Genomic DNA, 12,617 nt, shown 5'->3' with positions numbered 1-12,617 from the left:
CTGAAATAGGAACTTTCTGATAACATTACCCTTCTTTATCTGGGATAATCACCTTCCCAGAATAGCTTGGAAGAAACTCAGGAGGCGTAGGGAGAAGGGAGGGTTGGCGGCCCCGGACCTGCAGATGTATGCATGGGCATTCCAGCTATCCCACGCCCGTATGCTTTTAAAGATGCCTGCAGATTCTGGAGTTGGGTCCCTATTTTCTGCTTTGCTTAAAGGGGAAGGAGTCAGCCAGTCAGGTTTTTTTGTTTAAATTTGGTAACCCCAAATTCTTTAAGAAGATCAAGTTGAAGGTCTTGCAGGGATGGCAAAAACTTGGGCCAAATTAACGACGGCTATAAAAATTGGTTACTTTGGCAATAGAACTCCCCTTTGGGAGCTCCCTGAGTGTCCTGTCTGGTTGGGTGACAGCTTAGCCGCCCCACTAAAAGATGCAGGGTTGGAAGTCTGGGGGGATCTATTCACGGAGGGGGGCTTGCTTTCATGGGAATGCTTAAGGAATAGGATAGGTCCCAACCTTTCAAGGTTTAAATACATGCAAATTACTAGCTGGACCCACTCTTATGCTTCCCTGCCCCCCCCCCCCGTGGAAACAGGTTCCCTATTGGAGGTCATAGTGAGCTGGTATCTCTACTCTTAGACAAACCCCCTGTAAAGAAGGAGATCTCCCTATGGTACAACCTGATCCTGGAAGAAGTTGCTGGTGAATTTCTTTTACCGGATTTGCGTTGGGGACCCACCTTTACAGATTGCAATGTGCAGGAAGTGTGGATTACATCGTTCAAAGTTCTGTGGGACATCGTCAAGCCAGCCTGGTTGCACAGGAACCATCTTTTTACGCTCCATAGAGCATATTACTCACCCCTTAGCCTCTCAAGGGAGCTCAGTAGCCTGTGCTAAGTGCGGATTGGTTGCTGCATCGGATGCGCACATGTTCTTTGAATGTCTTTGCTTAATTCCTTTCTGGGACGCTATAAGTAACACACTCTCTGTATCACTTGGCATACAAATAGTATTTGATCTCCCACTTGTGATTTTTGGGATTTTGGACGGGGTTCATGGTCAGGCAAAAAAACTTATATTTTATTCCATCTTACTTGCCAGAAGGGAGATTTTAAAAAAATGGAAAGACTCTACATCACCTTCCTTCACTGACTGGCAGACCTCAGTCCTACAGGTTTCCAAACTCGATCTACTAAGATCTGGCAATCAGGACAAAAGGGCATTCTGGCACTTGCTGGCGCAGGGCCATTGAGTTGGTCGGGGTTTTTTTTTTTTTGTGGGTTTTTTTTGTGTTTTTTTTCCCCCCGGTCCGATGATTACACAGCTATGGTACATTCCATCTATAAAGCCCCTATCTGGCTGGAAGTCCGGAATCGAATGGCTGTACTTCCCACTTGTAATTTGTTGTTATGTTTTGATTTTTCTGGTTTCATTGATGTCTGTCCTCTTGGAAACGGCATTTCTGAGGGATGTCGGTGGCCTTTCCCAGTTAAATCCCTGCCAGCTCTACAAACTGTGACAGTTTGTCGTATTCTGACTGTGACTTCAATCGAAACCATGGTGGTAAACGAGGACCAAAAAAAAAAAAACATTACCCTTCACACATTGATTTCATTACAAAAGCTTGAAACACACAATGTAATTGAAAGTGCTTTTATTTCCCAACTTCTGCTACATCCAGCCTGCTGAGAGCAGGTGCTTTTTTTTTGTATATTTCCACACTGCAGCTAAGGAGTACCTGCTAACCTTTTCTCAATATTGATATACTAATGCTAGTGTTACAACTTTTTTTCAGTTTTTTTCTTTTTTGGAGTCTTTTCTGGAGTAAAATGTATTTTACATGTATCCGTTTCATTGTTAAAACTCATAATTATATTTTATTTCTACAAATAAGATACTGATACAGGGGCTTCGAAGCCTAAACCGAGCAGTGCATGAAGACATTGTAGCCGTGGAGCTTCTGTCAAAAGAAAAGTGGGTGGCCCCCTCCTCTGTGGTGCTACAGGACGAGGCTGAAAATGAAGAAGACATTGAAAACGAAGAGGAGAAAGAAAATATGGTAAACATAGCATCAGTGTTGATATCTGTTTACTGCATTGATTTCACAGTGTCTCAAGAATTAAAAGCTGCAAGTTTCTCCGCGTCAGTGGTGTAAAACATTGCAAAAAAGTTTGCTTAAAAAATTTGTTGTGGGGGGGCTTAAAATATGCTGTGTTATGATAAAAACTTCAGAGTAACATACATGCAAAACAAGATTCTGAGTCACAAAGTTGGAGATATCAGTCTTTTACTGAATAGCTTTCTGTAAAGTATGTTAGAAATTGGAGATTTTTTAGGGTTAGCATTTGTCTAAAAGAGAAGAAATTTAAAGTTAACCTAGTAAAGTTACATTTTATTAATCATTGCAGTACTGTTGCTGTCATGAAGTTTCAAGTCCTTTTCGTTTAATAGATCTTGTGATAATTTTCTTATCTGTCTGATGATGAAGCAGCTCTTGTGAAAAATTACATTGTACACTATTTTATAATCTGCTTGTTTCCCGCATTAAATGTTTAAAAGAGAGTCTGCTGTTTTTCCCAATTTGAGGCCAGTTATTTTATCAATTCAAGTAATGAAGCCTCAACAACATGAGTAGTGGAGTTTCTCTTTTTCATTTATTTGCACCACTTTTGTTACAAAATTGACCCCTGACCTTAAGAATATCGTTCTTGTCACATAGCCTTCGTATGTGATAACAAAGCACCTTGTAGGGGGGAGGAGCCAATCTCGTGACCGCAATGGCCGCTCTGTAGCTCGGCTCCGTCAGCCTTCCTGCCCAACACGCAAATCCTGACAAATATCCTGCCCCGAGACGACACACTCGGGAAGAAACGGAAACGTGAAGCAACGCTCGTACTCACCGTCTGGCCTGGGGGCTCCTGCGTGCTGTGGATCCGAAGCTGTGCTCCTGCTTGGTCCGGGGCCTTCGCGGTGTGGAGACCGGAGCCTTGCCTGCGTGGATCGGCCGGGGTGGCGGTGTCGGCGGCGGCCCCCGGCGGGAGAGAGGGCCGACTGTGAGAGGCCGTTGTGGGATTGTTCCGGTGGATACTGACCGGGCGCGGTCCAGCGGCCGGGAGGCCCCGTGGTAGGGCGCGGCGCGCCGTGGATGGGGCGTACGGCCATCTTGAAGCCCTGCGCCCGGAGTCGGCTTGTGATGCCCGCGGGTGGTGGCGCAGGCGGACCCCCCGAATTTGGTGGCGCATCTTTCTGCACCAAGATTGCCATTCTTGGGGCCTGAGTGAACTCCAGGGGTGTCCTCGCTTAAGGGCCCGCTTCGGGAGTTGCGGAGGGTGGTGACGCGGCTGAACCCGCAAAATGGCGGCCGACGCCCTGGGACACGGATTTCCTCGGGGCGGCGGACTTGTGTGGCTGGAGTGCGCGGGGGCCTGGTCATGTGAGCGTGAGCCCACGATTGGTGATGTCCTTGACGCCCTGCAGTCTCTGCATGCGGCCTTGGCCCCCGGTGCCCCTGTGAAAGGTATACGGTCCGCCGCCATCTTTGATGGACCGTTCTTCATGGACGCGGCTCGACTTCGTGGTGGCGCTGCTTCGTCCCCCTCGATCGCTGCGAGGAGTGCTACCGCTGTGCATCGACAAGACTGCAAGCCTGCGGCCCCGAATCTCCTGGCAGTTGAGTGTGGAGTGCGAGGGCGTGGGCTCCATGTTGGGGCCCGATCCGGCTCGAGTGTTCGAGGAGCGTTGTGGACTGCTGCTCCGATCTACTTTGGTGAGGTCGTGCTGTTGTACTGCGGGGGAGCCTCTGCTTTCTTATACGGCGAGACTGAACTCCTGTTTTTTGCTGCTCTTGGTGTCATTGTTGAGAGTTCCGGACTGCAGAGAATGATTCTTGTTTTGTTGCTGGTTGCCGGGGCCCCCTGGTCTACACCCTTGCCTTGTTTTGTTCCGATCGAGTAGCCTCTCCATCTTGAAATGTTTGCTTCCCACTGCTATATCATGTGTGGTAGTGATGACTAGGAAAGGCCAGGGGTGAGCCAAACTGAACCCTGAGAACTACCGGTGAACGGATTGTGATGAGGCAGACCCCCAATCATGATAATATGGACGATCCCTTTGAGAGTTTATGATACCTGAGATTGTGTCGATCCCGTTTAGACGCTGCATAATTGTGTGGGTGGGCGGGGGGCTGGGGCCGAACGACTCGATTGATGGTCTCCTTCCCCCCCCTCTTGATTTCTTTCCCCCTTTTTTGCCTCTTTATTCCTCTTTCTCTCCTTGACTTCTCTATATTACGGGTTCTGATTTAGGGCGACAGGCACGCTGCTGGGGGGGTAGGCCGTAGCCTTCTGCAGGGGTGCAGGGTGGGGTGGGTGGGCTGGGGCTTCTTCTCTGTTTTCTTTTCCTTAGTTCTATGGCTCTTTTGTATCCCTTTATCGGAGCGCCGCGTCTGTGCTTGTCTCCCATGGTACGATTGAGGGTGGGAACTGGAGGTGTGTTGTTCTCCTTCTTACGGTTTTGCCACATTGCTATTACGACTTATATGCCCACCTTGCTGGCGATATCCTTACTTTCTTTGCGTGCTTATTGCTGTGGGGCGCTTGCATCAGCGCGGCGTTCTCTCTTTCTTGCTTATATTACTTCTCCCCCTTCCTCCCTCCCTTCTCCCCTCTTTTTCTTCGTTAGGTTAGTATAGCCGATGATTATATTCACTGTTGCTATTCCGGTTCCTCCGCTCTGTCTAAAACATGTAACTGGGTGATAGGTAGACAAGAGACGAGCCACGGTGGGTACTGCTCTGATATATGGCGTCCATATCCTGATTGATGTAAACTGTTGCTGATGATTATCCATATTGATGCCCTTATGTATTGCTGTTTGCTTCGTGGCCCGCTATGGGAACTCGGATATCCGTACACTGCAATTGATCCTGCTAGACTCCTTATTATAAAATTAACCTTCTTTGATCCTGCTCGATGGCCGTACTTAACCTTTTCAGACTGAACTGATTGCTTTTATATTGTTGGCTGATTCCGGGGAACATCCTTCCGGAGTCATTGGCCTCTCATACTGTGTCGTGGCCGGCCTGACTGGTGGTAGGCCCGTATTTGTATATTCCTTGCTGCATAATAAAGGTTTTCAAAAAAAAAAAAAAGCACCTTGTATTTTCAATATGGTTTAAATTCGTTTGACTCGCCTTGTCGAAAAATTAACCAAGCGCCTCCGAGAACATCATGAAAATGCCAGAAATCGGTGTGAAATTGTGCCCTTTAACTGGTATGAAACTCTGGATTCTCTCCAACTCTTAATCAGAAAAGACACTCCTGTGTTGCACTAATGTCAGTCATTGCCAGCAGAAGTACTTATGATGCATGCATCTTTAAGGATAATATACAGCTTTCGGAGACTTGGTGTTAATAGTCTTCCTGCAGAAGTAGCTGGATTTCACCTCCTATCAAATTAGTCTGTAGGCTCCCAAAAATCAGTAGGAACACCTAGAGTAATGTGCAGGCACTGCTTTTTGCTGTAAAAGGTCTACAGGGCTGGCAAGTATAGATCAACTAAAAATTAGCCAAGAGTTCATCACATTTTCACTGACCCAGTGGGAAAAGCCAAAGATCTTTGCACAATAAATAACATTGGATTGATTGCCAGTCTTGCATCCAACTACTTGTCACAACAACTCTTATACCATTCACTGTTAAGACACTTACTGTAGGAAAGTGCACCTTTTGGTCATGGTCATCCCTTCTTTTTGCCACTGGCACTGATGTGTTTTGACTGATGTCAACTGGGACCCTGCTAACCAAGCCCCAGTACCAATGCCCTTTCCTAAAAGCAAGGTAAAATGTTCCAATTATAACACAATTGGCACTGAGTTTACCATCCTTGTAAGTCCCTAGTAAGTGGCACCTCTGGTACCTTGGACATGTGACCTAAAGTGGGTCTCTTCGGCCTGCGGCATGTATTTTCCCACCATAAGGTAACCCTATACAAATTGCATTCAGGTTGCCATTGCAGGCTGCGTGTCCCGGTGGAAACCATGAGGGAAAACAAGACATGGCACACTCACTGTGTTCCATGCCAAAGTCACTGCATGTAAGATAAGTAACCCACCACTACAGAAGGTTTTGTAGCCCTAAGTCAGGGCGCATTATCTTACATGGGAGGGCATAGCTGCCTGAGCAGCTGTGCCCCTGTGGTGTTTAGTTCAATTACTAGATCATACAATTGAACAGGAATGCCATTTTAAGTACTGGGCACTGGTCATTATGAGTTCCCCATTACTGTTGCCAGTACTAGATTTATTATGACATGCACCCAGAGTGCACATTAGGGTGTAAGGTGGGTGTAGGGGAAGCACATCATGTGCATCTAGTGGCGAAGTGAATTGCACAAGGTGGAACCAGAAAGCCTGGGATCAATCCTGGCTTCTTGACCAAATTGTATGATCCTAGGCATTTGTTTTATGTCACTTTATCTCTTTTTTCTTCATATCACATATAAGAGGACCTACCCTGCCAAAACCTTCTCCTGTGTTTGATGTAATATAATCTAATGTTGTTCATGTTTAATAGCAACCCTCCCCAACCAAAGGGTGCACATACACCTGACCTGCTTCTTAGTTCACTATTGGCATTGTTTTCAGTATTGGAGTGGGATGTTTTGCTGTGTTGCACCCCTTCACCCGACCGCCCTAGTGACGCTGGCGGCGTTCTGCAGGTGCTGCCTTGAACCTTGCCCACCACTCCCCTTCACTCCTGGAGATTGGTCCATAAGTCGCCGTCCTGTACAGAAATGCCATACGTGTTCTTCCTCCAATAAGATAACACAGCAGCTTCTAAAAATTGCAGTGTCAACTTTTTGAATACAAAAGAATTTCTATTACAAAACGTACTTCCCTCACCAAATTGGTTCTAGTGACTAAATAGATCTAAAGATAGGTGCTATTTTTATAAATTGGTGTGGATCTCCCTCTAGAGTCGTGTGCATCATTTATTGACTATTGTTTGTATTGAAGATATCTTACACTCCCCTCTGATAAGCCTAAGTCTGTTTGACCACACTACCTCCTACAAGAGCACCTTGGGATTGCTCGAGAGAGCTCCTGTTCACTTATAAGGGAACCCCTGGACTGTTCCCATTTCATTGCGATACATCGTGTAAAGAGCCAGCTTCCTACAAGTGCATTCACTTTAATTGCATTCTGTTAGACCTGTCAGCCCTTTGGGTGGTCCCTCCTGTTATTTATTTATTTTCGTCCCCTTTCTGCCTCCTAACCTTTGTTTTTTTTATGTCCACTGGACTTTTTAGGTGTTGACCTAGGGGTTAGGTCCTCCTTGACCCTATAGTTTCTTAGGCCTAGGTGACTCTTAAAAATTGGTGAAAACTCAGTCACACAAAATGGTGGCCAGTTACTGCCATAACTGTCACCTCAGGATCTAGGGCCATAGGACATAATGAGGGCTTCCAGAACCTTCTGGACCTCTCTGGACACTCTAGGGTCTGCCTATATAAGGCGGAATGTTGGGCGGCCATTTTGGAGAAGAGAGGTGATCTTGTGAGGAGTAGGGTCAGTCAGGAGTTAAGGCTTCTGGGAGGAGAGGTTAACGCACTGGGTAGGGAAATTGACTGTTTCCCCACTCGCTGACAGGACTTTGGTGAGAGAACCACCGTCGGAGTCCTACAGTCAGCGGGGAGGCCCAGTCGAGTGTTCTTTTACCCTCCGGATTCCTGTCAAGCTCGTCATCATCAAGTACGCTGGGAAATCTGTCCTGGAGGGAGGGGAAAGACTCGGCACTACCAAAATCCCTGCGGGGTTGTAACTGTGGTCGGGCTGCTGAGCCGAGGAGACTGGCGACTGAGAGCCCGGACTGTAAAATCCAACCAAAGCTCTGTATATTTGCCGGGGTTCTAGTGGAGGATGGTAACCCTCGAAAATATTAACCCTCCACAGCAATCCTGAGAAAGGTTACAATCCAGGGATAGATTAGATTTGTTAATTAATCAAACTTGACTAAGAGCATGGTCGTTACAGCAATGCTAGAAGTGGAACTTTGATGGTCTAAAGGGAGAGTGTACACTTTCAATGTAAAGTCTATTTATTCCAAAAGTATTATCTTGTCTTACTGAGGTACTTGTAGAGTGTAACCAATGGTGGTAAGAATTGATGACACAACTACATTTTGTCCTCTAGGCAAGCTACTATTGGACTCCATTTCTAGGTACAAATATTACAGAGCTACCTCTGGAACCTGTAACCCACTTGTAATTCCAATGTGTCCTTTATGGTGATGTAAATCTGTTTGCACTTCCAGGAAAAAAAGAATGGTCTACTTGCAAAGAAACTCTTATTCCTATTAGTACTAGGTTGTTAGGAATGAGTAAAGTCTGCTAATGAACTGAATTCAGTGTTATAATTCATGGAATCACAAACGTATGTCAAATATTAATAATGGTATCTGAAATGCAGATGTGACAGATTGTGAAATTACTGAAAAACTAACTGAAAGAAAAGATAAAGCTTTTCAACTTTTCTAAAAGGTTTGGTGTAGTGTAATTTTTAAGCGGACGGACGCTGGGTTCCTGTGAGGGTGTGACGCAAGCTTAGAACTTTTGCCTCTAGGATTGACTGTCTTACACTGGGCCAAGCTATCAAGTGTGATCTGGAGACCCCAGGTCCAACACATTCCCTCTGGACAAAGTGGGTCGACTTTCTGTCCTGTGAGGCAAGCCAGACTTGCATTTCAAAGGCGGTAGCTTCTTTGAAGCTCCCCTGCCTTGGAACGCTAATCGGCAGGTGATACTGGGGGAGAGAGTGTTAACACCCTTATTTTCAGTGAAGCTGTCATGTAGCTGCGGAACTAGTTTTCACCAGTGTCCAGTACATGTTTTAAAATAGCTTCCCTGTTCACTTGCACTGGCAGTAATGGAACTGACCAGCACAGGGCCATATCTGCTAATACAGGTATGCCCTCACATATAATATAAAGCACCCTGACTTAGGGCTGTAATGCCTGCTGTAGGGGTGACTTATAAATATTGGGTGCAGTGTTAGCGGGACATGGCACACAAGGATGTGTGTCATGTTGTGTTTCCACTTTGGCTTGCACTAAAACACGCAGCCTGCAATGGCAGTCTTGCATGTGTTTGGTGAGAGGTTACGTAGGGTGGCACAATATGTGCTGCAATCCTGAGAGACCCTTTTTTAGTACCTCATGCCCTTGGTACCAATGGTACCATTTACTAGGGCCTTATAGAGAGTGCTGACTGTATTGCCATTTGGGGGGAAAACAGTTGTACAGTTTTGGTAAACAGATTTGGCACTGGTGACCTATTTAACAGGAACCCAGTGCACTTTCAGTCGAAATCACATTAAATACCAGGCAAAAAATGGGGGCGACCCTGTCAAAAAGGAGCACTTACCTAGAGCACTGATATAAATTTGATTAATAATGTGTAACGGTTCTGCATGTTAATGAAACCCACTTTGGGGAATTTGTATAATTCATCATTTTTACAAGTTTACTCTCATTAAAAACGAAAGTGTTCCTAAAGTTAAGCTGTGCAGGACACCCTAGTCACTTAATTTTTTTTCTTTACTGTATTAAACCTTTAAATAAATGCTTGCTGTTTTTGAACATATTTTTTATGTTTCTGCAGAGTCTAGTAAATGGGCCCACATGTAAAGGTTAGGAGGGCAACATGCACCCCCTGCCCCTCGGCTGTACTTAGAGTTGTACTGTGTTAAGGCATAACACTGACATTTCTTCTAACACTTAACCACTTGTGTCCCTGCACAGCTATCAGGCTTATGCTGCTTCACTAGATCATTAAATACATTATATATCCCTCAACAATTGGATTTGGATCTCATTCCCCATTGAGCCAAAAGACATCAGGACTGTCTTCCTAAGCTCTGAGACAATCTGGCCATTAGATAATCCATAGATATGGTCCTATTGGTCTCAGGGACATTTACCTGCCCATCTGTCCTCTCCCTCTGAATTTCTGTTTTCATTAGTCCTTCTGCTGTGGGTAAATGATGACATTTACCACTAGCCATACTCTAGATGTATTTTCGTTTGACCACAAAATCTGGCAAACTTTGAATGTATAACCTTTTCTGTGGATTAATCATTTTTAGTCCACTATATTCGGCTTTCTGTGACCCCCCTATGTTAGCAGTCTCTCCGACCCCTTCAGGCTAGGCACAGCTGTGGAATAAGCTTGATTTGGAGCAGCTCTGCCCTAACATCTGAATATGTCTGACCTTCTGTTGCAGGCATTTATTAACTTGAACTGTCCAATGATAGATAAACCTTTCTCTGGACAGGGTAGGATTATTAGTGGTTTAATGCTGAGATGGGATAGGGCTGAAGGGCTGGCCACAAGACTGGCCAAAAGAAAATGGAGACTATCATATTCTGAGGAAACTAGGACTCTTGCTACTGAAAATTTGTAAGCGTTCTTTCTTCCACGCCATGCCTAACTGTAATAACAAGGATATTATCCAGGCTTCCAGCTCGGTTAAAACATTGCTGTGGGGTCTGCCTTTCCAACACTATCCAGGACTTGTTTGAAACTGGGCAGGATCTGCGATGTTGGTTGACAGATAGCACTTTGTCCTGCGGCAGACCACACTCCCTTTCCCACCCAGAATTTACGCTGGTGACTGATCCATTGCTGTAGAGTGGGAGGTGTCACCTGGGGTTGATAGAGCTCAAACAGCTCTGGTCCCAGTGAACGTCTGGCTTCAAATCAAACTACTGGAGTTACGGGCAATTATTTATACCCTAAAGTCCCTCTAGCCATCCATCAAGGGTTAGAGGGTGCATGGCCAGCACCACTGCCAGTTGATTCTGCAACAAGCGGGGCAGAGTGGCGTCTTTGGTCCTGTGCTGCAAGGCTTTGCGCCTCTTATAAGTTTGCCACTTCAGGCAGACCACTCCCAGCAGCAGGACAGAGTCCTCCCCCTGAATGTGTGCAACGTGCATCCCTGTGTGCTCCTCTGTGTGGAGCACCTAATTGCTTTCAATCTACTATCTGAGGTGGTAGATTTCACTGCCAGACACTCTTCGCAGAATCAATCCATGCTGGGCATTGCACCGAGTTTGCAAACTGGTGTGGTGCCCAAGACTCTGATCCCTAATAGGCGAAGCTTTCAGGCTTCAGTTTGTTTGTATTTCCTTTATCTCAGAAAGGTTTTGTAGTGGCCACTGTGAAAGGATCATTTGTCAGGCCTTTCGGTGTTTTCCGGACCAGCCAGCCTTGTTTCATTCACCTAGTGTGATGTAGTTTTATTCAAAGTTTGACACCCAGATTCCCTCTCAAACCGTTTTAGATGCTGCAGGGAGAACTTTCTTTGGTCTTAATGTTTCTCATGTGTATTCCTTTTGATCCTATGAATAGCTGCTCACTCAATCTCTTGACCTTTAAAACTGTTTTTCTCATTGTGGTTACATTAGCTCGCCACATGAGTGAGCTACTGGTACTTTCCCTGCAAATGCCCTACAGAATGTTTTTACAGGATACGATGATGCTGAGGACTCTGGCAGATTTCTTCCACATTGGGTAAATCATCTCTCTACCAGCCTTCTTTGCTTACCCTCACGGCTTGAAAGAGATTGGTTGGACCCTAAAAGGCCTTTAAGCTTGTGTATCCATCGTACCAAGTACCATTGAGTGATCAGTTAACTTTTTGTGAGATTCTCTGAAGTGAAGAAAGAAAAGTGTGTGCAGAAGAGTACCTTGTACAGGTGGATAACCCTCTGACGTAAGATGTACTACGTGCTGGCCAAGAAGCAGCCCTCCAAAGTCCTGAGAGCCAATTCCACCAGGGCCAAGGGTGCTCTTACTGTTATGGCACAAGGGGTGTCTGTTGTGAATATTTGCCAAGCTGCAAGTTCATGAAGCACTACTGTCTTGACAGCCAGGTCCGGTGGGAAGGGCACTTTGCCCACTCTGTTCTGCAAGACGTCTTGGTCTGAATCCATTCAGCTGACCCTCCATCTTGAGACTTACTTCTTTGGTATCTATTCTAAGATGTGGAATCTGTGGTTAGTATTCACCACAAGAACAAGTTGATTACTTTCGGTAATGCTCTTTCTGGTGGATGCTCTATCTAACCTCGTATTCCTTAGTGTCCTCCCTGGCCTCTTATTAACCCCCTGGCTGCGGTCGTACTTCTGCGCCTGTGCGGCACATTCCGATCGCGGGCGTGGTCATGACGGCTCCCGGCCGTCATCAGCACACGCCCACCGTAACTGATGACGACCGGGAGCCGTCATCAGCACCGAAGGGGTTAATCTATATAAAGGTCCCAAGTTAGTGTTTGGCACACTGTTACAAACAACTGTGCACGCTTCTTGTTTGAGGGTGCGAAAAGGGAAAAGACAAGAAGCTGACGTCAGTGTGCAGAGGTGTGGTTTATAAGTGGTTATGCTCCTTCATTTCTGGGGCTGTATGGAGTCAGCACAGAGCTGCACAACGCAACCTAGCAGCACACAGAAGCACTGCTATTAAAAATCTCCGGATTCATTCTGGTGCCTAGGGATATTCTAAGGTGAGGACTCTGAAGTTAGATAGAATATGCACCAGAAACAACAACATGAAGC

At 45.9% G+C, this 12,617-nt stretch overlaps 1 protein-coding gene across 1 annotated transcript in view; it reads left to right on the top strand.

The window, feature by feature from the left end:
* Positions 1–12,617, top strand: part of DIS3 (DIS3 exosome endoribonuclease and 3'-5' exoribonuclease) — a 261,428-nt gene that overhangs the window by 66,022 nt on the left and 182,789 nt on the right. The window contains exon 6 of the mRNA XM_078657423.1: positions 1,901–2,065. Within this exon, the coding sequence (XP_078513549.1) occupies positions 1,901–2,065 (165 nt within the window). The remainder of the gene's footprint in view (positions 1–1,900; positions 2,066–12,617) is intronic.

The sequence above is a fragment of the Lissotriton helveticus genome, chromosome 8, assembly GCF_964261635.1.
Source record: "Lissotriton helveticus chromosome 8, aLisHel1.1, whole genome shotgun sequence".
NCBI classification, from domain to species: Eukaryota; Metazoa; Chordata; class Amphibia; order Caudata; family Salamandridae; genus Lissotriton; species Lissotriton helveticus.
The sequence above is the reverse complement of the archived record's forward strand: the minus strand, read 5'-3'. Positions and strand labels throughout refer to the sequence as shown.